Source organism: Sesamum indicum, linkage group LG10, assembly GCF_000512975.1.
Source record: "Sesamum indicum cultivar Zhongzhi No. 13 linkage group LG10, S_indicum_v1.0, whole genome shotgun sequence".
Classification (NCBI taxonomy): domain Eukaryota; kingdom Viridiplantae; phylum Streptophyta; class Magnoliopsida; order Lamiales; family Pedaliaceae; genus Sesamum; species Sesamum indicum.
The window spans coordinates 4,513,222-4,540,630 of record NC_026154.1 but is presented as its reverse complement, the minus strand read 5'-3'; the positions used below and the strand labels follow the sequence as shown (position 1 = coordinate 4,540,630).

The 27,409-nt window shown below is 35.9% G+C and overlaps 2 protein-coding genes across 3 annotated transcripts; one reads left to right on the top strand and one right to left on the bottom strand.

Moving 5' to 3' along the window:
* LOC105171928 lies at positions 1,025–22,327 on the top strand. 2 transcript variants are annotated; one of them, XM_011093194.2, is made up of 18 exons: positions 1,025–1,585; positions 2,274–2,353; positions 2,631–2,681; positions 6,820–7,338; positions 7,424–7,681; positions 9,287–9,352; positions 9,756–9,932; positions 10,555–10,606; positions 10,684–10,965; positions 13,191–13,301; positions 14,765–14,956; positions 15,725–16,000; positions 17,044–17,664; positions 18,192–18,691; positions 18,770–18,830; positions 18,909–18,977; positions 21,048–21,555; positions 21,834–22,327. In XM_011093194.2, exons 1-17 carry the CDS (start codon positions 1,409–1,411, stop codon positions 21,117–21,119), a joined length of 3,564 nt encoding a protein of 1,187 aa, XP_011091496.1. In that variant the 5' UTR covers positions 1,025–1,408; the 3' UTR covers positions 21,120–21,555; positions 21,834–22,327. The 2 variants fall into 2 exon arrangements, with proteins under 2 accessions (XP_011091496.1, XP_011091495.1); XM_011093193.2 differs by having other exon boundaries at positions 21,828–22,327.
* Positions 26,421–27,409, bottom strand: LOC105172074 (probable membrane-associated kinase regulator 4; the record flags this gene model as incomplete). The annotated part of the gene is made up of 1 exon (XM_011093412.2): positions 26,421–27,409. A coding segment is annotated over one exon (825 nt), but the record flags the coding sequence as incomplete, so codon positions are not given.

Sequence of the window (27,409 nt, the reverse complement as noted above, 5' to 3'; positions counted from 1 at the left end):
GACATTACATAAACTAGTTGGTGTGCAGGTGCATAAGTAGCCCAATTGATATGGAATTTGATACCTTTCATAATTTATTTATCACTTATATGCTTATTTACCTTTTTAACTCATACCAATTCGATACTTCACAATGTAGCTCAGGGCCTGACGAACCTAACATAAAGACTACAAAAGCAGCTTGGAATGATGAAGGATACTATATACTTAGTATAATTTGAATTTAGATAAACACATAAGTTCACATGGAATTGCTATATCCCTATAATAAAAAGAGAAGTGTATGCTACTAATTTTCTTATAAATATAAAATGAAAAATTAACGAATTTACTTAAATTAACATATTTGCTATATAGCGTGATCAAAATTATGCATTTAACTTAAATATTTTAATCAACAAAAAATCTATAACATCAAAAAAAGCAAATAGCACAACTGAATAGGCATTAAGAAGCTTTAATAAAAACATAAAAGAATAAAAGCTAAAATTTCTACTACACAATATACGATAATATTTTCATTTTAAAATCATTCAACAAATCGAGACCAACAAGACCTTGTTTGCATCTTTATTGCCCAAGTGATGTTCTTAGAGACAGGCCAATAGATATGTCACTCACTTTGAATCAATTGACAATTAAGAGCCTTGCGTAATTGACATACTCATCATATCATCAACTCTAAGTGAGGGATTAAGGAATGTTACGTGTTTTCTTTTCCACACAAGTTGCCAAATTTGTAGATGGAATATGGACTGAATAATGGATTTTTAAATTGTAAATTAGACTGCGTCCTATAATATAACAAGGCATCATTTAATTTGACAAAGTTTTCAAATCCCACTTCCTAAATATTCAAATCCTCATACCTTTTAAATAGGAAAAAAAAAAAAAAACAAAACATAAGCAATGAGATCATAAGACAAAATAACGAACTTTCTATTAAAATAAAATGACATATATTAAGTACAAAGCATTAAGAATATTCTATGATTTTTGGATATTACAACAGGATAGATCAATGCCAAAAAAATATCAAAGTTCCTTTCCCAAATGCTAAGTGCAATTAAAATATAGAAATGAAGTTGGATTTAAAATGAGTAAAGTAGGGACAAGGCGTGGAGTTAATAGAGGAGGGATGAAGTGGAAATTGGAATGCATGTACACACACAAATTACACACTGTCTCGAATTCACTTTGGCCCCTGCCCAGCTGTATATCTTCAACCCCTCTTTCTTACGAGCGCAAATGGTAACTCCTCCGTTCAACTGTATGACCACCACTACTCAATAGCTTTCTCTTTCTCTCTCTCTCTCTTTGGATCCAAAGCCGAATGCTATACAAATTGGACAGACGGATATAAAAAGAGGGAAATAACAACACATAAACACAGATTTTGTACTTTTGCATGATGTATAGTCCATCCAGAAGCCCGGGGATCTCGAGGTTGCAATTGGGGGCCCCCTCGGCGTCCCGGTTGAGATCTTCCTCTATGAAGAAGCCGCCGGAGCCGCTCCGCCGAGCTGTTGCTGATTGTTTGTCCGCCGCAGCGCCGTCGCACCTCGAAGCTTCGAGGACGTTGCGGGTTTGAATTTGCAGCATTGTTTAGGATTTTTGTTGTTTTATTTATATCTTTTGGTTATTATCGGCTCTAGGCATTTATTGTCTCGTTAAGCTGTTTTTTTTTTTTTTTTTTTTTTTTTTTTAAGCTTTTTTTTTTTTTTTTTTTTTTGGTTTGTTTTTCTATTTTTTTTTTTTTAAATTTTTAAATCTGATTTCTGGGTTTCTGTCGGGTGTATTTAATTTTATACGGGTTTTATTAGGTAAATTGAGTTGGTGAGTGATTCTGCGGATACAATTCTTGACCTGGGAACCTATGGTTTACAGAATGCTGAATGATCAAGATGTTGGATTCAGTTTTTAGCTTGCTCATATTTCTAACTTAATTTATTTTTTTTTAATTTCTGTTTGTCTTTTCTGATGGCATTTTTTTGTGGGAGTTCCATGAACATTTTTGACTGAATACCTGATATAATAAACATTTCTTTATGACAACAAGTATAGCCTGAAGATAACTAATTTCTTCCAATGCTGAATCTGATTTATAAACGATAAGTATGTAATTTTGATTTTCCGAGGCCTCTATGCAGTAGAGTGGATGAATTTAGTTTGATTTTAACATTTCAGATTCATCCTTTGATATATCTTTTTCCAGAAGCGTGAGAGAGAAAGATGGGTATCTTGTATGATATAAATCTGTTTCCCAATGGCAGGATTACCTCGCAGCACATGCTACAATTGACTTAGCGTATGGGATGATTCTAGAACACACACTTGCAGAGAGGGAACGGAGGTACTTTATTACATGTTGGTGATGTGTTGCTACTTATTGTGTCAATGTTGTTCTTCTTGTATTTTGGTTTCTATGGTTATGAAATGGTTAAGTTGTTCATATATGATGCTCTTCCATCTTTTTAATGTTATTCTGCTCCATGATTTATCTTTGTATTATTATACGTGTTATAGAGTGCATTTCTTTTCCTATTTCTTTTCTGCTCAATGATTTTTCTTTATGTTTGCTTTTTTTTTGTTTATTAATGTAAAACTGACATATCTGGTTGTATAAACAGTCCTGCTGTGGTTGCTAGGTGTGTGGCACTTCTGAAGCGGTATCTTTTAAGGTGATCTTTTCCTATCATCAGATCTTTCGATTGAGACTTTATGCACCAAAATTAAGCATATATGATGTTGAACAACACCCAAAAGTTTCTTCACATTCAAAATGTATATAGGCAGCAGTCTTGATCTGTTACATACTGGGGCAGAGGTACTCAATAATATGGACTGTTGGGTTACGACAATTGTTGGGACAAATTAATAGGTGAAAATTGTCACTATTAGACACATGAAATTTGAAAAGTTGATGGATGGGCATCTTTGTTCAAAAGACATCTCGTAGCCTATCTGAATGTTTATCGGTTTTCCAAGACTATTCCATATTGGCTTACACACCATTGAAAAGTTCGATCACATGTCTGGGGCATGACTGCAGTTATTTTTAGTTCTATTTAGAATAGTTGTGCAATTATAGACCATTTAAGATTATTCTTCATTTCAAAACCCTTAATATAGTTCTCACTACTATACTCTCTGAATCGAGAGGAAAAAAGTAAAAAGCCAGGATTACAAGTTGAAGGGAAAGGAAAGAGAGTTTCCTGCACTTATCAAACACGGTGCCTAAAGAAGAGCCATAACTAGGACAAAAAAATATGACAAGATAATTGTTCGAAATAACCAATAGAACTCCTTGTATCCAGATCAGATTACTAGATAGAGTCAAGCTTGAATACCAAAAGCAAAAAACCGCTACATTTTGTAACGACCAAAATTGGACTCTTGGAAATATAAGGGTAAAAACAGGGGTGTATTCGGGGAAAAAAGAAAAGGCAGTGGAGGTTCTTTTGCAGCATAATAACTATTTGTATTTCCTATCTGCTTGTGTAATTCAAGTAATATCCAGAACATGTATCTCTTTTAAGTCAACAGAAGAGCTAGAACATTGAACCGTGTTGGATCTAATTTTTGGACATTGTCCACTAATTTTTGGCTTCTGTTCTCTTTTGATGCAATCAAAGATTCTGTTGGTCTTCATTTCCTTTTTATTTCTTTCCTTTTTCAGATCCTTTTGTGGGATTTCTTCCTTTCTTTTCTCATTATCTTCTCTGCTTTCCAATATTCTAGATACTTCATTTATTTTGTTCCATACTGGTTTTTGGGTCTTTCTTTCTTCCTTGTTCCATACTTTCTCTACTACTGCAAAAGTCTCCCTTTCATTTCCTCCTCTCTCTCCTTTCCACTTCTTTTATTTCTGCAGCTCCACATGTCGTGATTCCTCAAATTTCTTCTCCTCCCTTGCTTCCATTTCTTCAAGCCTTCAAAGATGTATATGGATGTAAAAGAGTGCCAAGAGTGTAGGCTTCTAGCTCTTAGTGTAACCGTCAAAATGTGAGATCATTATTTAGCTATTTATCATATGGCTGGCCTTTGTCCCATATTCAATAATCTCTATCCTATTGACTGATTAAGCTGCTTGACTGAGGATTCAGAACTAGTTAGTAACAGACAAACAAGGATCAGCTGTTTTTAGTTATTGCTAATCTATATGATTTTGCTTTATCATATGTTAACTTTTATCTATCTGTGCTTAACTGTGATGCCAGGATGCGCTTGTCATTCAACTTTGTAAAAGCCTTTAATAGGAAAATAGAGGATTAGAGAGGAAATAACAGGTGAATGGAGAAAGAATTTTATTAAAAAAATCCACTAGTCCATGCCTTTTCCTCTTCAAACAATAATTATTCCCACCTATTTATGAGGAAGATTCAAAACAACATAGTGATAGCAAAAATTTACAAATTGAAACAGTATGTTCGTGATAATTTGCACTGTGATACACGTGTCAATTTGGATGATGTATACATATATATACCACAATACATAAATGTACACATGTCCAAAGTATGATTCATACACGTGTGTGATTCTACTTTTTTAATGTGTATATGTGTTTTAAGATTAAATAAAGATGAAGATTCGAGATATTGTATATGGAAAGTCTCATGAGGAAACCTGCATTTATATATATATATATGTATTTGTGTGTTTTGAAAAGCAAAGGCAAGGATGAGTCATGGTAGTTAATGGCGCGCTAAGGCGCGCGCCATGGCGCATGGCGAGCGCCTTCACCATGGCGTCGCCGTAGCGCGCACCTGGGCGCTATTTCAGTATTGCCCAGGCACGCCATAGTGAAGGGGCATGGGCAGCGGGCTGTTGGCTGGGCTGCAGCCCGCCCAGGCCCATGAAATTAAAAAAAAAAAAGTAAACCCTATTTTAAAAAAGGAATTTGCAAATTATAAGTACTGCATGCATGGAAATATTATTCATGACTCTTCAGTTCTCTCTTCTTCTCTTCTACGGTTCTTCCTTTGCCAGTGCCAACACATCTTCTTAGTTCTTGTCTAGTTCTCTTCTTCTCTTCCATATAACTTATAAGCATCTTCTCTCCTGCCGCTGCTGTTCACACTTCACCATAATGGTATGACTTTGTTCTAAAGTAATTACTTTTTATTGTATGTTTATGTTGATATCTATTGTAGATTTTTGCCAAAAATCATGAAACTCAAAAGTCAAAACTGCATGCAGCATACTTAAAGTTCTTAAAATATTTATTTAATTATGTAATCTGTATTTTTTTTAAATCTGTAATCTGTATTTTTACTTATATGAAGTTTTGTTATGTTGAATTTGTTGTTTTATATGTCTTATTTAACTAATTATATAAATATATAGATTATTTGTTATATTTGCGCCAACCTTCGAAAGGCGCGCGCCATGGCTCCAGGAGCCCTTGGCGCCATTGTGCGCCTTGCGCCAAACATAATAAGATAAATATTCAACCATTACTGTATGGTAATGGCAAAGCCACCAGAAATAAGATCACTTTTCCTTAAAGCAAAAAGAAAATCTGATTTATTAAAAAGGAGTGAAATCAACATTCATTCTACACCATAATGATTCTATAAAAGAATAAGGAAATTAATGGGCATGTTAATACTGAACTTGGGGCTGAGCATATAAATTGATGTTTATAATCATTGGAAGCAAGGCGGTAGCTGCCACACAGGGGAAGCATGATTTTTTTTGGTTATGTGGGACCAGGTGTCTGGTTTCTTTAATCTCGTTTGATTTGTAAGAACTTCTTTTAAGCTTAATTTCTTTCATTTTAAAATCCATAAAGTAATGTTGTTGTGTGGACCATACTTTTTTCAAAAACAGATGAAATCAAGTCCAAAAGAGCACATTTTAAATATGGGATTATTGGGCATATGCCCCACGCCATGTGCGCACACCCAAACGTGAAATGCCTCCCTCCATTCCCAAGTGGCAGTTTGGCAAACATTTAGGTGGTTTGTGCTTGTATAATGTGCATATGAGTTTGAAAGTATTAAAAAAGAAAAGTTATCTGAAATACTCCAAGGGAAGTCATGAAAACACCTGCAGAACACTCTCTCTTTCCCGTGCTCCATATCTTTTGTTAGTACCATGTACAACGCAGTGCATTAAGCACATGTCTGGGTGTGGAATGTGTCCAAATAACTGCATGAGCTGAGTTTCAGGATTTTGTACAGTATATTTGAAATCACAATTGGAAAGTGAATTGACCTTGAGAGATTAGGTTCATGTTTCTAATTGAATGCCCAAGCAGGTTCCACAATGGTTTGATATAGATACTAGAATGGGTGTTAACAGAATTATATGAAAGTGGAAAGCATTGACCATGGTGGAACCTGGGTGGACGATGTAATGAAGACAAGTGGTAGTTCTGCAAATAGTTTGAATATCAAATCCAAGCAGTGATAGGTTGTATAGCTACCTTTATTGTATTAAGGTGGGTGTTTTGGGCTTACTTTGATGGATATAAAACAATATTTAGGGGCTATGCCTTTATCCCTTGAACCTTCGTAATCTTCCCAGTTTTGGCATTACCTTGCCCTAATTTGTCTACTCTCTCTTTCGCTCTTAATCAATAATATTTGCCCTGTGCACCCAAGAAGAAAGGAGGATAAATGATTTGATAGCATCACATATAATGCCGTTAACCCATATGATTAATGAAGTAGAAGGTTAACATGGTGCTAACAGAAGGGTGATAAATAGAATTTTCTATCTTTAGACCAATTTAAGTAAGCCTTGAGAATGGTGCTAATGAATCTACTTTGGTTAATGATCTCATTTACAAGCCCTCTTTATATGTTGCAGATATAAGCCCAGTGAGGAGACATTACTACAGATTGATCGGTTCTGCATAAGTATAATTGTTGAGTGTGATGTGAGCCTTTATCGGAGATTGGCACCATGGTCACGTTCCTTAAGTCAACAACCTGGGAATCCAGTACCATCCAAAAATGTAAATCCTTTGCCTGTATCAAGTTTTGCATCTGGGGCACTTGTGAAATCCTTAAATTATGTTCGCTCTTTAGTGGCTCAATATATCCCAAAGCGCTCATTCCAACCAGCTGCCTTTGCTGGAGCTGCACCTGCGTCAAGACAGGTGCTGCCATCATTGTCATCTTTATTAAGCAAATCATTCAATTCCCAACTAAGTCCTGCAAATGGCAAAGAATCTTTGGAGAGCAAGGACACATCTACTGCATCAGTTTCTGACTCTCCGATTGCTGAAGAAGTTGATGAACTCGGAAACCTAGAGTTTATAGCACTTGATGTTTTCAGATGGCGCTGGTCTGGGGACCAGCAGTCATCACTTCTCTTACCCAAAAGGTCTTATTCTTCTATTTCAAGCTACTGTTATTCATTAATCACTTTAAGTGTTTTGACCTTACTTTCTGGAAATACTCACTTACAGTGACCACATTCTGAATATCCAAGACATGCGTGCTCATAATTTCCTAGAAGTAGGTGCAGCAGCTCTTCTTGTTGGGGACATGGATGCCAAAATGAAGGGTGAAACTTGGAAAGTTTTTGGAAGTGCAGACATGCCTTATCTGGATCAGCTGTTGCAGCCATCATTACTGACGACAGTTACCAATTCAGCTTCAGCTTTTGCCCATTTGAGAGCAATAACAGCACTAAAACGCTCAAAACCAGGGGCTAATCAGATCTGGTTTGTCTTGCTTAATCCTTTCTTTATCCAAATGTGGCTTGAAAGTATTTTCTTGTCACTTACATTACATGTTTCCACATTTTATTTGTGAAATCTGCATGGCATTCTTCTTAACTTGTGATGTGTATAACAAACTTGTACCAAAGTAATTAGCTAATAAAGCAATGACAGAATGATGATTTGCTTATGTGAATTTTATTAGGTTTCCTCATACTCAATTTATATCTTTTTAAACATTATGGAGTGTCATATGAGTTAATTCGCCTTCTAACGCTCAAGCAGTTTACAAATTATAAACTGAGGCACTTATTGTATGTTAGTGAGGTCAATATTTGTGAACTCTTGAATTTAGATCTTAAGTTGTAAAACTATTTGTTTCATATATAAGCTATTGAAGGTTTAATTCATAGATTGGCTATTGTCTGGAAAAAGCTATACTTGTTTAATGATCCCTGGAAATAGTTTATGGCTTTAGTTTTGCTGTAAACTCAAGATGCTTGTTGCAAACTTTTCAAAAATTTGAGGTCCTCCTACGTTCACTTGCCACTACATAAATATGTATTGTACATGCAAATATGAACATGTGGAAGTCAGATGTATTTAATACAATAATGATTGGAGTTCCTGTTCAGTTTGAACTTTTAGTTCAAATTTAATGCAAAACATGGGTGAATAATTAGAAGGGATTTTAAATTTTTGCTATGGTTTCAGAGGTAAGCCATGATAAATAAAGTGGGGGAAGACAATCCATATAGCCGAACTTTATGAGCACATCATAATGTTTTGTTTAACTGAACTGAGTAGTACTTCAGATGGCAATTCTGAAAGGAATTGGAACACGGTTCTGTTAATTCTTCATGAAGGTGTTTCACAAATGTGAGAAATGTCATGGTGTTTGTATAACCTCTCTGGCCAATTGACATAAGCAATTTGCTTCCCCCCACCGACCCACATGCACAAACATAGATCTTCTGCGTCCTTTTCTTTCTTTTGTTTTCCCGCTCTCTCTTTGATGGTCATCTGATAGAAGCTTTCTCCCGTTGATTTGGAGGGCTTGTGGCCAGGGTTTCTACACTTGGCAATTTCCTTCATTGTCCAACCCCCACACATGACACAGGGAAACCAAATTTTAAAGTTCTAAGGCACTTGTATTTTTTTTTTCTCTCTCTAAATAATGGAATACTAAGATGCTTGGTGGTTGATAATGGAGTAGATACTTCATGTTTTCTGAGGGGACCAGGTGGAGTTGAAATTATAAGTTGTTGATGTTGGAGGAGGTAAGAATACAATTCTGTATTTGTTATAACCTATAGCCATGGCTTGGGGGCATGCTCTCCTCAATGAATTTCTGCACTTTTTCCAACTTTGCATGTATTGTAGTATCAAAATGTTTTTTTAGCTTTCTTTATGTGGTCGAGATGTTCCTTATGGTTGTCAAGATTACCATGTCTATTACAGTCCATCCATGATCTATTTACCATGGAAGTAAAGTTTACTATAGGTCTTATCAGCTAACAGATATTTTGCTCCTTTCCTTGATATGCTATCTGAATTTGGTCAGAAATTAATATTGATCTGAGTGTGATGCTGCTGCTTTTTTGTTAGGGAGGATTCCCCGGTGAACACCTTTCGCCCACGCGCAAGACCGCTTTTTCAATACCGTCATTACAGGTAAAGACGTTTCATCAGGTGTCTTTATTCATCAACTACCTGTTGATAATTATATATCCTCTCTGTGAGTTCACTTGCAGTCATTTGTATGTTTGTGTGGCCAATACCTCATTGATTTCATTATTATTGGTTTGAGAATTGAGAGCTATGATTACATTCAGTATCCTCTTCTAATTCATATGATCCAATGATCTTGTATATTATGTCTCCTCTCTGAGTTCACTTGCAGTCATTTGTATGTTTGTATGCCCAATACCTTACTTATTGCATTATTATTGCTTTGAGAGTTATGATTACATTCAGCATCCTCTTCTAATTCATATGCATCCAATGACCCTGTATATTTGTTTGGATTAGTTGGTTTCAATCTCTTTTTCCCCTCAATACTTTTGATTTGTGCCAGTGAACAGCAACCACTGCGATTAAACCCTGTGGAGGTATGCGAGGTTATTGCGGCAGTTTGCTCCGAAACATCTTCTGCCAATTCCAATCACTTGACTGTCTCGTCTAAATTAAGACACAGTGGAAGACCATCAATGGATGTGGCTGTGAGCGTTCTTGTCAAACTTGTAATTGACATGTATGGTCTGACGTATTTTTTTTTATATCTTCTGAATTTACAATCACACACCAGCACACCGACACTCCTCCATATGTGTGTCTAAATATATGGAGTATACATACGTGCAGACATGTGTTTGTGAGGAAGAGTGGGTAAGGACATGTATTGAGTCATGGCTACTGATAGAGTGGGTGCCCCATGCATTCAGTCACGAGGGATGACAGAGTGAGCGAGGGCAAGTATTCAGTCATGAGTATTGACTGGTGTGAATAGGGTAATAAGTGGATGAAGATAGCTTTACATGTGAATGCTGTAGTATTAATTATTGCAACTTTGTTTTAAATAAGATTAGTCCACTAATCCTCTTTCGTGCCAATGATGGGTACTTTTGTTAGTGGATGGGTTGGCAACTTTCTTAGTTTGAAGTCTTTGATTTCTCATGGCCAAATAATACGCCTGAATTCGTTTCATTTGGCACAAGAAGTCAATTTGACTTGCCACCAATGATCTGAATTCACTTCACCAAATCTGGTTCTTAAAATCTCTGATGGGGAGGGCATAACAAAAGCTGGCTGCATTGCAAAGCTGTCTGACTTGATCTTTTCAACTTTCAACTGATCATCTTTGATATGTTTTGTAGGTATGTTTTGGATGCAAAGATTGCTGCTCCTCTCGCTCTGTCCTTGCTAGAGGTGCTGCATGCTTCTCCCATGGTTTTATGTCAAACATGTAGTTAAATCTAATTATTATTTTGTCTGTAACACTGTAGGACATGCTAAATTCTCCTAGCGTGATGTCAAAGGCTCGAGCTTTTGATTTAATTATTAACCTTGGAGTGCATGCACATCTTTTGGAGCCTCCAGCACCTGATGACTCCACTACAATTGAGGAACAGTACTCCCAGGAATCATATATTGACAATGGAACTCAAGTTTCTTCACATGGAAAGATAAAGTCTGAAATCAAGAAAACAGATAATTCCGCAGCTATTGACAAGTTTGAGAGCTGGATTTTGGCCATGCTTTTTGAGGTTCTTCTTCATCTTGTTCAGGTATATATCCTGTCAATGACTGGAAAGATGAGCATTGGATGAATAAGTCTTTTGTTCCCATTTTGTTTTTTGGTTTCTGACTTTCTGGTTAATATTTGTTTTGTCTCCTTTTCATTGGCTTTTCTTCTTCGGGGCCCGGTGTGGTGGTGGTGATGGTGGTACGTCTATATGTACTTTATGTTGATGTCAGATACAGAGGATCAACAGAAGTTATAACCGACAATCATAGTTCAGTTTATTAGTATTAAAAAAATATAATTTCCTCTACCCGTATTTGGGAGTCCTAATTTGAATTGGCAGAAGATTTATATGAGTTGATGGAGTGCCCTATCTGCATTTTATAGTTTTATCTTAGAAAATAATGTTAACAATCAGACGTCAAACCATGCACTTGGAAACCACTAGACTCTTGGATGGTAAATTGAACTCCAGAGGGCATTTCAGAAAGGATGTGGGAGGATTCAGATATGGACCAAGGAAGTAGTCTCTGATGTAGTCCAAGGATTTTTGGTAGACACTGGTGTTAAGATATCAGGAATGATTCTTGTTCCACTTCTAAACATCTGCTGGTTCCAGTTGTTAAAAATTAGGATGAAATTGTGAATATGATGGACCTCGATGCTACAAGTGGATTAAGTGGAGGGCACTATTCCTTTAGATGAATAATTACCATAGGATATGGTAAGCCGTGGTGTTCCAATTTCTTTTAAGGGGGGAAGAATCTGCTCCAATCACATTTTTGGCTTGTGTAAGAAAACTAGCAAGAATGTTTTAACTTTTCAAATGCAACCGATTTGATATGCTGTGTTTTTTCCCCTTTCTGATGATCATTCTTTTGAGATTTTCTTAATTTGTTCAAAACAATAACTTGTTTTTGAGAGAATGATGTATAGACATTTGTTCTTTAATTACAAATGTGAAAAGAATACAAGAATTAAACATAGGAAAAATAAATCTATAGTTATTGACTTGTGTTGAGGGTTGTTTTCAACCATATATATTTTCTAAATCAATCATGTTTTTGCTTCTGCTTGAGAAATTGTTTACTTAAGTTTAGACTAAGTTTATGGGACTATGATCCAAAGGCATCCTTCACTAGTGACAACTGGATATACCATTGGGCTCTCGGCGATGAAATATTTGAAGTCATTTTATGGATGGGAAAAGTGAGAGAGAGGTTTGGTTGGGAAAAGTGGGATGATATAAAAGGCCATAAGTGGTGATGTATCATGGGTCCAAATCTCATAGTAGCTGAGATTTAATGACGATTTTTACGCTTCCATATGAAGAAAGACCAAACACGTAGGGTTTTTAGGTTCTGCACCCAAATTGATAAAGTACCAACCCAGGTTTAGGTAGAATAGAATACTTGAAGGCTTGTTCTTAATGTTGGCAAATTAGGCCAATGCCCTGTAATGATAAGAAAGGCCTTATAGGGGTTGAAAGTAAAGATCTTGTAGAAGTACTGGCTATCGGCAGACACAGATCTTGAAGAAAATCAAATGGGAAACTATCAAGATCAAGAAGGAAATGTAGAAACACTCCTAGTATCTGTTGGGCATCACAGCCAAAACTTCCTACCATATCAAAACTTAAAGATACATTCTTACTTACAGGCGTCAAGATGTCTCCTACTATAGTGAGGACTAAACTTTTGTTAGGAATAGAAATATGGCTTTTCAACCTAATTACTGAAAATATTATGTAACAAATCAACAATATACCCCCGACTGGACTAGATTCCTGAAATGACATAAGCAAATCCAAAATTAAAATTCTAGGAAAACAACTAAATACTAATTATTCATGTTCCAACATGAGGTTTCTAGGCTTGAAATCAATTTGAACTGAGCTTGTAACTTGAAAATGTCGCAATTGATGTTCTATTAATATATCTTCCCCACTTGGATTTGATGTTGCATCATTATGTTGATAGCGACCATTTATCCTTGGTTAACACCTTCAGTAAACTTTTGGATTTTCCAGCTCTTGTAGCAAGTGTGCTCATGGTTTTGTTACAGTGAATTCACAATTCAAATTTAGCGCCAAAGTAATAAAACATGTTCACATCATTTAGCTAAATGGTATGTTTAGTGCAGTTACAGTTTAATGTTTGTCTGCTTGGTTATGGCATTTTTCTTGTTAATTGTCAATGATTGATGTCTGTAAGTTGGTTTCATCTTTATTATATCAGAGTTCCTCTTTAATTCACAATTACCTCACAGATAGAAGAGAAAGAGGAAGCTGTCTGGGCTTCTGCCTTAAGCTGTTTACTATATTTCATCTGCGATAGAGGCAAAATTCGACGTAGCAGATTAGAAGGTCTTGATATAAGTGTGAGTATTTCTACAACCTAGCGTTGTTTTCATCTGCTGGTTTCTGAGCAAATGTTCTCTTCATGCAACTTGAATTCTGTATCTGTCGATTGCCGTACCTTGCTTGAGGCAGATCTGCCTAAAATTTTACTTCTAGTTAGTGCTGAAACCCATTATGTGTAAATTGCGTATAACACTTATGGATGAGATGGATTTAAGATTGGTCACTATGACAGAATAAAGGTCAGAGTTCTAGGAATCAAGAGCACACCTTGTCCTTTAATATTAGGGTATAAGTTAGTCTAGGAACTAAAAGATGTGACCCAAATGAAAAAAACAAGGACTGGTTCTCTTGCTATGATGATGACACGTTCTTGGATAGGAATTTTATTTTGGTATAGGGAAAAGAATAAAAAGGGTAAGCAAAGACTATGTGATTTGGAGTAAAAAATGTATAGATTTCCTGAAAGTACCAATCTGTGTTGAGGTGCATCGAAAAATCTTATTAGCCAATTGCAAGAATACCCCTTTTATGATATAAAAATTACTTACCCAACAATCTTTGAAGTCTATGTATCACATTACATCCCTTATAATATGTAAATACTGTACATGTATGCATATATTTCAGATGCAAAAAACGCCTGGAAAAGTGCCAAATGAGATTCTTTTTAGTACATTTCATTAATGTCCCTTGTAATCTGAAAATATTACACAGATCGTCCTACATGGTTAGGGTAAAAGGGTCAATTGTCTTATAGACTACTTTTATTTCTGAGAATCACTTGATGCCTAACTCTGAATTTGTCATTTTGTTGATTCCATTTGTGTTTTGTTAAACAATATGCTCATGGTTGTAGATGTAATTTATGAATAACAAGGTTATTTATATCAAGTCAAAACTCAAGGGGACTGGTGGGTGTAATTTATCCAGTTTGGAGGATGCAGCTCTAGTTATTCAATTTTTTTGGGCCTAACCTAGTCTCAAGTATAATCTGGGTTTTGGGGAAAAACTGCCCGGTGCCCCATACTTAAATCAGCTATTACATACATATGCATGTACTTGAATTACTATAAGTTTGTAGTTTATATAACATTTATTATTGAATTTCAAAATACTAAACAAAGGCTAACTGTCTAAAATGGAAAGTTTTCTTCCACATGATCCTTATGAAATATTCTTGTTATTCCTCTACTGTCATGATGCTAATACTGGGATCCAAGCTAAAGTTCCCAAAATTGCTGATGCTTTGTCAGTATTAAATCTAAAAATACGATCAATTACAGTACTATAAATCTGTATAATGATATCTTTCATCATTCATAAAGTCTTTCTCTTCCAAAATTATTAACTATAAAACAGGATCGTCTCTCTAGTTCTAACCATTACCTGTTTTCTGATACTTCCTTTTGCTCTTCTTTACTTTCTTTTTCTTGAAATGTTTCTAGGCAAGCATTTATCCTTGCTTTTCCTTTGTTCGCAGGTTATTAAGGCACTCATGCAAATTAGTAGAAGAAACTCTTGGGCAGAAATAGTTCATTGCAAGCTTATCTGCATGATGACAAACATGTTTTATCAAGTGCCGGAAGGACCTGACAAAGTTGTTTCAGCTGCCCCTTTCTTTCTTATTAAACAAGTTGATCTGATCGGAGGAATTGACTTTATATTTGGAGAGGTATTGATCTATCAACTGTAAGCTAGATTGTGTTTAGAAAGATCTATGCCAATAGATGCAGAAATTAAATGGGCTGCATTTGCAGCCTTCTGAAACTTTCCCTGACATAATTAGCTAAGATTTCATCCTTCACCTAGGGGTATGTTAGCTATGCTCTTTTGGTTTCATTATTCCAAAGAAATTACCCTTTGCATGCACTCATAAAAGTCAAATCCATAAATGATGCAGTAAATTGCTGCTGGAAAGGATTCTGATATTTTGTCATCCTTTAGAGTTTGGCTGAATAGCTATATCTGTTTAGTAATTATAGTTTATGCATCTGAAGACAGAAGCCTTCATTTCATTTCTCATTGTTAAATGTTTGCTTACGTGGAACAGCTTCTGAAAGGAGGCTTTACATAATGCGCATATTGTTACCTAGGGCTTTCTCCTGACTTTTGGTCTAATTGACATTTCAGAATAAGAAAATAATGGCTCATGGTTTAAGATGAGGATAATGATTTCTTTTACCAAATAATCGCGATTTTCATTATTACTTTGGGAATGTGTTTTCAGAACTGACATAAATTAAAATGCTCCAATACTTTACTCATCTGAGTTGTATCTCCTTGCGTAATGTTTGAACTCCTGACAGTGATGTAGGATGTGCATTTTCAGATGAATTTAGTGATCTTGTATAAATGCAAGAAAAGTCTTATGTAGAATATTTTTCCCTTCAAAGTACACTCTAAAATATTGTTAATTGGCATGTTTGTTTTGATAATGCAGTTGGTGCTTTCGAATTCAAGGGAAGAAAGGAGAAATCTATATCTGGTGATTTTCGACTATGTATTGCATAAAATAAATGAGACATGTCTAGCTGCTGGAGTTTCTGAGTACAGTGATGATGAGGTTCGACCTATTGCTACCTTGCTTGTGCTTGCAGATGCACCTGAAGCACTTCATATTTCTGTTAAGTTGGGCGTTGAAGGTGTCGTGGAACTATTGAGGAGATCAATTTCTACATCATTGTCCACATATCCTAATAATGATCGGCTTTTAATGGTAAATTTCCAAATATTCTTGGTTTTCTCTACACAATTCTAGCTTGACTTGTTTTGCTGTGTGCAAAGACTAGGTTAGATTGCAATTATAATCAGCTTTATATGAAAATATTCTGATTGTTATAGATATGCCTTCAAAATGGGTGGTAAGGAATAATTCAACATAAAGAAAGGAGAAACAAGAATACGATGTCCGGAAACAATACCTCTATAGTGTGTATGGTTTGAAAGTTCACATCTTGGCTATTTAGATACATTAAATTACCATGTGAGATACAAGATTTCATTTCGAGATTACATACTTCACTTGCTATATCAGTTTGTTGTTGTAGTCATTTACTGTGTAGTTTGTCCTTGCGGTTCCTATGTTGTGGCTTCCTGAAATGCATAAATATACATCTCAACAAATGTCACATACCACTCACAAGAACACATCTAAAACCTTCACGGGAATTTGCAGTTTGGACTATAAAATCCTTACTCTACCTATTTCTGCGATCAAATTCTCAATTTTTATCTTCAGCAAACACACATTGTTCTTTACTTGATTCATTACGTCATTTAGTTTGACTGCTCACATGTTTTCAACATCCATCTTTACTGATCTAATGCATAAACTGGATCAAGAGGCTAGTTTTGTCCAAAAGTTGTGGATCTTCAACTTCAGTTGGTCATTTGTGCTTTCATTAAGTCAAACTTTGCTTTTGTTAAATCCATAGTTGTTTAAATCTTATTTCCACTCTACATTATATCTTGTTGAGGTGGATTTACATTGTTATTTAACTAAAGGGATAGCCTGGGTTAGAAAAACAAAAGTTATGCTCTTTAATAGTCTCTATGGATTTTGGAGTTATGCACCTTTCTTTTAGAACCTGATATTCGGTGTTCTAGGTAAATGTACTCTGTGATCTCCTTCCTGTATAATATCTAGTAGAGGTGATGTGGCCTATTGCTCGATTGGCTCACAAACTGGCATAGATGAAGGAGAAGAATTTTGTGCACCCACATAATTTAATTGTATTTTGAATTATGGTCCTCTTGCAGCTATTGGAGAAGATAGTAGAGAAGTTTGACACACTCATAGGATCATTTACTCATGTGGACAAAGAGTTTGCTGAAATGATTCAGATGACGAAATCATTTAAATCTATTGAAAGCATTGAAGTTCCTGGAAATATTGCTGCCATGAACGCAAAGCTATGCTGGACCACTTTACATTCTCTTCTTCATTCTGAACGACATGCTTATCGCCACAATGGGCATTTATGGTTGGGAGATCTGCTGATTGCAGAAATCAGTGGGGAAGGAGATCAGAGTCTCTGCTCGAGCATTAAGAACTTGGAGGAGAAAATTTCGCTTGCTGGTGTTAATGATTATTTAGCTTCTCTGGATATTCCTTTACCAATTTGGCTAATGTGTGGGCTTCTCAAGTCGAAAAACAACCGTATCAGATGGGGCTTTTTGTTTGTTCTGGAGAGGCTGCTGATGCGGTGCAAATTTTTGCTAGATGAGAATGAAGTCCAGCATGTAATGCGTGGTCAATCTGCAGCACAAATACATGACAAGAGTCGTCTCGAGAAAGCAAATGCAGTGATAGATATCATGAGCCGTGCCTTATCCTTGATGGCTCAAATAAATGAAACTGATCGGATGAATATTTTGAAGGTAATCATTTTGGATATTATCTGTGATATTTGTTAAAGTTCTTGCTCTTCTTGAGTTGCTGTTGATTTAAAAGTTTAGTGTTGATATGAAGGATGTGAAACAATCTGGTGTTACTTAATGATGCATCCTTATCTGGATTTCTAAAACTGAAGGAGATGGCAGGACATTCCAACATTAATATTTGTTTTTTCACGACCATAGACCAATTATATTTTTTCACACTACGTTCTTGTTCCCTCTCTAGTGAAGATTCCAACACTGCTGTTATTTTGCTACTAGCCATTACAGTCCGACTTTGTCTTCATCCTGGCCTTACTTTTGTTAGGACGGGAGTAGCAGCCAAAGAGATTTGATCTGCTTCTCTTCCTATTTCCTAATACTAAAGAGATAAAGATGATTACCTACGAGATGAACTCTTCTTAGCTGCTTGCCTCAGTTACATCTCTTTGAGTGGATCTTTCAATTACAAATGATGCCCTCTACTTATTTTTCTTATGCTTTATCTTTCCTTGGATGTCCATGAGCAGATGTGTGATATTCTATTGTCTCAACTGTGCTTGAAAGTTGCGCATACGGGTGTGACACCATTTGGAGATACGATGCACATAAAAGATTCTAGTAATTCAGAAAGGAAGAGTAAGGCAGATGGAGCAGAAAGTTTCTCCCGAACAGAGACTGTTCCCCAGGGTGATTTTACTGGAGATGCCAACACCAAACTTGGGCAAAATGTACATATTCCGATTCGTGATACAGCATCCATGGCAGCGTTGCTTCTTCATGGACAAGCCATTGTTCCCATGCAATTGGTTGCTCGTGTTCCTGCTGCATTATTTTATTGGCCTTTGATCCAGCTTGCTGGGGCTGCAACGGATAATATTGCGTTGGGCGTTTCTGTAGGTAGCAAAGGAAGAGGAAATCTTCCAGGTGGCACATCAGATATAAGAGCTACACTTCTTCTACTTTTGATTGGTAAATGTACAGCAGATCCTTCTGCTTTCATCGAGGTTGGAGGGGAAGAATTCTTCAGGTATCTTTCAGCTGAAACCAATTGTTGAAGGGGCTCATTTTCAATTGTTGTCTAAAACTTTGTATGTATATTTGGCAGGGAATTGTTGGATGACACAGATGCAAGAGTGGCATATTACTCTTCAACCTTTCTTTTGAAGGCAAGTATTAGATCTCTTCTACTGACGTGAACTGTGAAATGTGAATATATTAAATTTAATTAAATTTATATTTTGCAGAGAATGATGACAGACGACCCGGAAAGTTATCAACGCATGCTTCATAATCTAGTTTCAAGAGCTCAGCAGGTGAATTCTTGTTTAATGTTTAATCAAATAAATGTTTCTTTTCGAGGGCTATGTTGTTTTAGCTAGTGAGTAATTCTTTTGTTTAAAACAACCATATATCTGTCACCAGAAAGTAAAAAAAAGAAAAAAACATTATTTACCACCTCCAGGATCTTGGATAAGAGCGTGCTTTGAAGAGTATGCTGCAAAACATAGAATGAAAGATTATCCTGAACAGAAAACTTGGTTTCATGCTTCCTCTTTTATTGTCCATTTTGATGACTCAGACTGAGTATAAAGTAGAGGTAGACCTCACCTCATGAGCCATGCTAACTGGACTATTGGTGAACCAATTTATTTTACAGCTGATCAGTAACAGTCAGCAAGTTTTTGATTTCTTTGCTTCACATTCTAATTTTGGCTTAATGTTCAACTAAGAGAGACAATGGCTTGGCTTAAGTACCTCTATATTTTTCGTATGCTTTATTATTTAGAGAAACATTAAACTGTAGGGTCTTACTGTGGAATGACAAGATTACAAGGGCTGACAAATCTTAGAGGAGGTTCTTATGGAGAGTTGTAATTTTTATGAAGATTAAAGGAAAAATGTTAGGTTCTCTAACAGGTTTCGTAATGGTCATTACTGTCTGGAAAGATGGGTTAACTTGCCAAATGTGAGGTGGTCTACCTGTAATTAGACCAGAGTTAAGGGGAAGTAGTTGTAATTATCCCAGAGAAGAAACATAGGTTACATGTCAGAGTTTTGCCCAATTTCAGGCAACAATTGTTTATGCAACTAGTGCCAGGCAAAAGTAGTTTCCTGAATCATGATTTAGTCAATTTTTCTATCAGACTTGCCAAAGATATTTCTACTCTAGTGCAGTAACAAGTTCCCAAACATTGGGGCCTGCTCTCTCTTTTGTGTCCCTTGCAAGAAGGAATATGTTGAAATAAATAGGATGCTTTAACATTGTGAATGCTTATGAAAGGTTTCCTTCTTTCCTTGAAAGAACTACTTTGTTTCCTTCTTTCCTTGAAAGCACTACTTTGTTTCCTTCTTACCACAAGTTTTATTTAGGATTAGTTCCACTTAGACCCCAATTTAATGGCACAATTATACTTACCTTCTCTAATTTTGAAAAATGAGACTTAGACTCCTTCTGTTCCATTTACAATGATGCCCCTGCCATTAGGCCTCTAGATGGAAAATGTTGATTTCAGTAAAACAATTAAGTGGATTTTTAATTTTGCCCCTCAGTAGAAGGCGGGGTCCTTGTATTTTACTATTCAAGATACCTCTGGTAAAGTTGTTGAATTAGAGTAGTTGAAGATGAAAATATTAGTAGTTTTATTGGTTTTTATCTTTTGATATATATAAGGTGAGGATATAATCATCCCCGCATCTATCCTATAAGAATTTCTTATTCAAGCACTTCTACTTCGTGCTATAAGATAGAATATAAAAAAAGAAAATGTCTAAGAAAGGAATATGAAAAAGAGAACAACTGTGATGATTTTTAAGACGACAATCAATCCCAAATTCCTAATCCAGAAAGACTATTATATAGCTGTACTAAGTTATTGATAATAGACCTAATGATATTGCATTCTTGTACTAGCACTAACTTGTAGGATTGTTTCTAAAATAGTGTATTTAGTATGATAATCAAGTAAGAGGTAACTAATTGAATTATGTTCTATACAAAAGTCAATATATATTATTCTTATCAAAATTATAATTACTATACATATATGTATCGACATTTTCAGATATCACAACATATTCCTATCAGTAACAATATAAACTTTACATAGTCACCCCTAAGCATTGCAGGAGGAAATCACATCATAATTAATTGAATATATAGTAACAAGAATGAACAAACGGATTGTATGCACACTAGAAACATGAACGTAATAAAGGAAATCAAATTTGGAAAACCTACATTTTGCCTATTCATAAACTTGTGGGGGTGGGATGGGGGGGATTTTGGTGTTATTGTGCACCAAGCATCAGTAGCATTCCATGTGCGCATTTTATGATCATGATTTTTTATCTAGTGCTTAAGATACTTTATACTTCTTTTATAGAGCAACAACGAGAAGCTATTGGAAAATCCGTACCTCCAGATGCGTGGGTTGCTTCAGCTCTCGAATGAATAATACACTTGTCACACAAACAGCTACCATCTTCTTGATGGCCGATTGGAGAATTCCGTTCATTACTCCTGATGTTCAACGTCTTGCTATGGTGGCAAATGGTTAAGCTGTGGAATAGCTGATGCTCTGTTATATCGTTGGTCGAAATCTGAAGTGCATCTTTAGTTCTTTTAAGCAAAATTGGAATATCGAGATGATATTCTTGAAAATACCATTGGAGCGATATTTTGTCTTCTATCTGTGCTAAGCTTTCTTATATTGTGGTGGAGGCCGCATTGAGTGACATTCAATCTACAAGGAAATGCTGAGAAAGTCCACATGGAAATGAAGTCAAGCTTTGCCTTTTGCCGAATACTATGAAATTGCAGCATATGTGAACAGCCAAAGTTGCTTCTGTATGTTGAAATGCGTTAAAGATCGGCTTTTAAGCCATCTTCAGGTATTTTGCCTTCTTTTTCAATGTAATCCCATAAAATCTTCTATGCTTGTTCATTGATGATATAATCCCTTGTTTATAAACGCTGTTTAGTTGCCATCATAAGAAGTTTCATGTTCAAAATGATTGGATATGTTTTCCTGTCTGGAGCTCTTAACATCTTACACATCAAATAACTTATTGTTATTTAGCAAGAAGTAAAGATTGGTTGGAGAGGGTTTTAGATTACCGTTCTTTCATCTGACGATCACTTCTGATCTTTTTGTTTCTTGTAGTTGCAGTTTTTGGGAATTACATGTGAGGAACACCAATAAGTCTTTGAACTGGAGAGAATTTATGGTTTGACATCCTAATTCATCCGAAGTGCAAAATCTTCAGAGAAAGTTTGATCTCACTCTTAGTGGTGCATGTCAACAGGATTTGCAGTCTGGCCACAAGAGTAGATTATGCATAACATGGTCACCCAGCTTGAATCTCAGATAGGAGCACCGTGTGTACATATATTTTACTGACGGTCTTGGTGATGTGTTTACTGGTGCTCAAGTAGAGTTTCTTTTTCAAATCTGTATAGATTTTGTTTCTCCTTTCATTACGTAAACACGCATTGGTCTGTTTCTTCTGTGATAGGTTTTAGCTTCATTTGTCGCGGTTTTAGTCATGCCTTGTTATGTACAAGTTGGAATAGGTGAAGAAGTAGAAATGAGTGAGAAGGAAAAGAAGAAATTGGGTTTTCCCGTTGGTGCTCATTAATTATAATCTAGTTGTGTTTATATCACAGACGATGTGGATGAAATTGGAATTGCATCATAAGTTTGAGAGAGCCATGTAATTTGGTGTACAGCTTCTTGCTAGAGAGGCGGCTCTTGTTCCGTGTGCATGGATAAATCCATGAGTCGCGTTGGCAACACTCAGAATCTTAGGCTTGTTGGCAAAAACATCACCTGGGATTGGCTTATGGCCGCTGCTGGGTCGTCGTTCCCCTCGGTTCACCAATTGGTTTCTGCGAATGATTCTCCAATCAAACATGGATATGTGGTATATATTACAGCTGCTTCCTTGAGCTGAGATATGCCAAACTACTGGAAACTTGTGCAATTTGTTGGTAAAGGCAACTTTTGAGTGTGATTCGACCCATACTACCTAGGAGCCGACTTGGGGTTCTTCATTAATGCCAATGAACTTTGTCTATGGGGCTTTAATCTCAAACTAGCATGATCTATTATCTAACACTTCTCTCCATCCTATGCTTGTCAGCATCAGCTGTCGAGCATGTGCCAAAATTCTTTTCTGCTCAAGCGGCCACAATTTTTATTCTTTCTCCTAATACATCTCCAGCGTCAATGTGAGTGAAGAAAGTGTGTGAATTGATGGAGAACTGGGAGAGCAACACACGGGAGCCACTTTAGAATTGGTTGGATAATCAGTGTTATAGCCAAAATCAGCCACTCCACTTCCTAGTTTGCTGACGGCACATGCACTCAGTGAGAGGCTCATTCACCCTACCCGTTCTGTAAGTCAGACTGCTTGTATGAACTGATTCTAAGGACCACCTCGCAGTTCGTCATTTCCCTTGATGAAAATTTTACATGTGTTCAATCCCAATGTCTTCGTTGCACGTGTGTCTATAATACAACGAATGAGAGAATTAACAATAAAAACATGTGAACAAGCAAAAGAACATGAAGTTAGGAATATGCCTTATCTTCTCGGTTTAGTGTAGTCACAGGTATAGCAACACATGTTTTGACAATTATAGCACTTAACTAAGGTTCTTTCCACTCTCCTTTCATTGGTAATATTTCAGAGTCTTGTTAATTTCTTGCTTTGTCTTTGTGTAACACCAGTTCTTTTATGAAAGCTTCTACCTTAGTTGGACTTAGACTGAGTGGCGTGTAAGGGTGTTGAGCATATTCAAACTTTTTACGTTTAGCCTTAAGTTTGAGATGACTGGCAAAACTGTCGAATGCTCCCTATATGTTAGCACGAATCCCCAAATCTGCTGGCTTAAAAGTTACTTGACAAGCACGGTATATGTATATTAAACTAAATAAAATATTTTATATTATAAAGGAATCTTTTACGTAAAATACAACTTTTATTTTTCGTCCTATATTGATTATCATTGAAAATGGTATTTTTCTATACACATACAACTACTTACCAAGCTTTGTATTTATGAGGATAGCTTTCAAATTATTATGACATTTTATTAAATATATAAATCACTTTTTACCTATATCCAACTGTATATAATTATAAAAATAAAGAATCACTTAAATGTATTATTTGTATTATATAATTCATCTTCCATCAAAAAATAAATTAAAGTAGATAAATTAAAAATGATCTTACTTATTACAAAAAATAAAATATAAAGCAAAAATAGAAATTAATTACTTTGAATGAGTTATAAAAAAACAATTAAAAGGGAAAAAAGAAGAAGAAAGAAAGACAAATGATAAAAAGAAAAATTAATTTCAAAATCTCAATATTATTTCATCGATAAGGGTAATGTTAGGTATTGTTCTACGATTTTAATTTGGATCCAAATAATTTTTTTTATTTTCTTTATTTCAATGAGATGGAGAATTTTGCATTTGAGCTAATAATCATCTTCAAAAAATCAAGAACAAAAATTACATCAAATCCATATTAAGCGCATTCCATCAACATATAAAAATGAGTCGTGTATTTGAGTGTATCATGTTGAGATAATTTTATAATATGGTAATAAGTAACAAACCATATTCCCAAAATACATGGTCCTAAAAATGGATCCCAAACATAGATGCCCAATAAAATACAATTACAATTCATTTGACCAACTACATCAATCTATTAAAGAAAAATATAAATTAGGATATCACATTATCATCATTTCCATTAGTCATCCTAAAAAGATAAAATAACAGACCATATACATTGACACCCTATGCCATTTACTCATATTCAGAAGGTCACTAAGAATATTATTGCAGACTACTATAGGGCTATGGCCTTATTTCACAAAGGTTCAAGGACAGGTGGGAGCGTGTTCCAGCGCTGTTTGCTGCCGTCGGTGACAAGGAAGGAGGACGATGCTGGCGGGGGTCGCCAGTGATGGCGTGGGGCAGTTTTCTGATTTTTACCAAGGGAGAGATTCAACAAATTTTGGTAAAACTTTGGTATGGGTATTATTGGGTCTCTATATGCTATTTTCATATATAGGTGTGGGTTTGGGTCTAGGCTCAAAGGCAAGGATATCGATAATAATAATTCGATATCCCTATCCGACCAAACACCGCCATAGGATTGTGAAAATGGTTATAATGCCCCCTTCTAAATACAGATACTTTAAAATTTTACACTTATTTTGTGGATTATATTAAATTATCTTTATTAAATGTATTTCTGCTTAAGTGTTGTCATATTTGAATTTATAAATTATTAACGGCAATTTAAATATAATTTTATTATTAAATATTTAATATCAAAATTATGGATTTTTTTTTGGGAACAATTAAATTACAAATATTGTTGCAAGTAAAAACTTTGCAACGGGTTGTAGCTGAAATATTTCATTGCAAAAAAATGTGTTGCAATGACTTTCGTTGCAAATGTCGTTGTAACCGAAAAATGATTTTGCAACGAATTTTAGTAAAATATTTTGTTGTAAAATTTACAACAGAATGTCATTGCAAAATTGAAACAACTTTGATAGCACAACAATGAAAAACAATTTAGAAATGAAATTGTAGCTATATAGCAGTGCTACTTATAGCAATGAAATTTTTTTTTGTCATACATCGCAAATCAATTTGCAACAGTATTTTACAACATTGGTCGCAAAAATTCTAAGCTCGCCCCTCCACCTCCGGAAATGCAATAAAAATTGAGACATTCTCTTTGCTAAGTCATTTTTAACTCCTTAAAACACAATATAGAGAAAATAAATTATTTTTTTACGAAAATAATAATTTAACCGGAATCAAAGGGTTGGTTGGCTCTTTGATTATTTTTCTTTCCCCCCAAAAAGTAGAATTTTTAAGGGGTGAACAACTCGGTGTGCATTGTCTATGTGCCTTGTGGTGTGTAGGTTGCACGAGCTAAACAGATGTGCAAGCAGTCAGCGCCATCTATCGCATACTATTTACCAAATTTCACAAAATCATATAATTGTTTTTTTATTTTTTCATTTCTCGTCTATTTTTGATAAATATTATCATTTTGATCGTCTTCTCAGAAGTTGTATGATGGAACTAAATCATGCACAAAAGATGGACAAATTGCATAACCACCCTAGCCTCGCAGTCCAAAATCGGCACCAAGAAGGGGCAAGGGCTGCGCCCAGAACATTTGAGGCGACAACGGTCCCTCATCCCTGGAAAGGGGGGTGACGGTGTCGTATGCCCCAGAAAAGGTGAGGCGACCATCGCGGTGTCAGCTCACACCAAGAAAGGGGGCGACGACATCCAGAATATATTGGAACTTATCAGCTTATTGCTGAAAAGAATGTTTTTAATCCATTTAAATTAAGCTGACTTAAGGCAAAAATTATAAACCTTCCTATCAACTTTTACAATTTAACGGTAAATTTGTAAATATAAGTTGTTTTTTCAAACACTTTAACGACAACTTTTTACCACTTTTCAACTTTGTTTTCTATAACATATTTCCACCATAAAATAAAAGTTATTGCAAATTAAACATTCCTAATAACTCCAAAGTTTGATCCCATTTCCAACATCATGAAAACTTGTTGAATTTGAATATCCATTGGAACTGAATTGAGACTACTTGGTCCAATTTTTATGTTCATATTAACTTTTAAAAAAAAAAAAAGAGAAAAAAAGATTAAACAAGAGACAGATAGTGGGAGAGGTAATATGTAACTCGAGAAAGAATATACTTTCAAGAGATAGTTAAACTTCTCAAGTGCAGAACAAATTATTTCTATTACTATCTTCAATATCAGCATTCCATTAACATTAATCTCGACCTGAGGTGTCCATTAAAACACAAGAAAAAGAACTTGACCATCCGCAATGATCTTTCAGCCCCTGCAAAGCCCTGGTCTTTCTTGCTCATCGTAAATCACCCTGGAAGAAGCAGAAACCGAGCAAAATCCGAGTTCATTCGCAATTTGTCTCGAGTAAAGCTGTTGCTGAGACCTCTTACAATGAGCAATAGCTGCCTGAATCGGGTTGTCAAGCTCCGAGCTGGAGCTGCTATTGCTGTTAAAAGCTTGCCGATTGCAATTCTCAGAGCTGGAATTCGAGGGCGAAATGGCCGACGTCTTGGGCTTTGAAAGCCTCTTGAAGGCCCCGGAAAACGATCTTCTATGACTTCCTCCTCTACGATGCTCCTCCACGAAATTGCTGCCTTTGTTGTACTTAATTTTCCCGAAAGGCTCAACACTTTTTGAATAGCCATTCCCATGTTGCTTGGCTTTTGGAAGCGGCCTTTCGCCCGCAGCACAGCAGTCATCTGAGCAGCCAGAAGACTTAGTAAACAATGATTTGAGATAAGTCCATTTGAGCTTAGAGCCAATACTGGAACTCGACGACTGTTTGATCAGCTTGAGTTTCTTGGTCCAGGACTTCTTCTCCTGGTAGTCAAGAAAATACTCATCCGGGCTCAGCTCTCTGCTAACATGGCAAGATTCGGACGGCGAGACGTTGCAGGACTCGAAAGGGGTGTTGGCTGTGGGAGTCATGAAGAGTGGAGTGGTGAAGGGTTCGTCGTCTTCGAAAGGTTTGGATTTGGAGTGGAAAGAGGCGGAGTTTTGCAGTATGTTGTGGACCATTTCGAGACGGGGAGGAAGGTGGAGAGGAAGGAGTTTGCCCATGTAGAAGAGCTCGTCGGCGGGGGAAGTGGG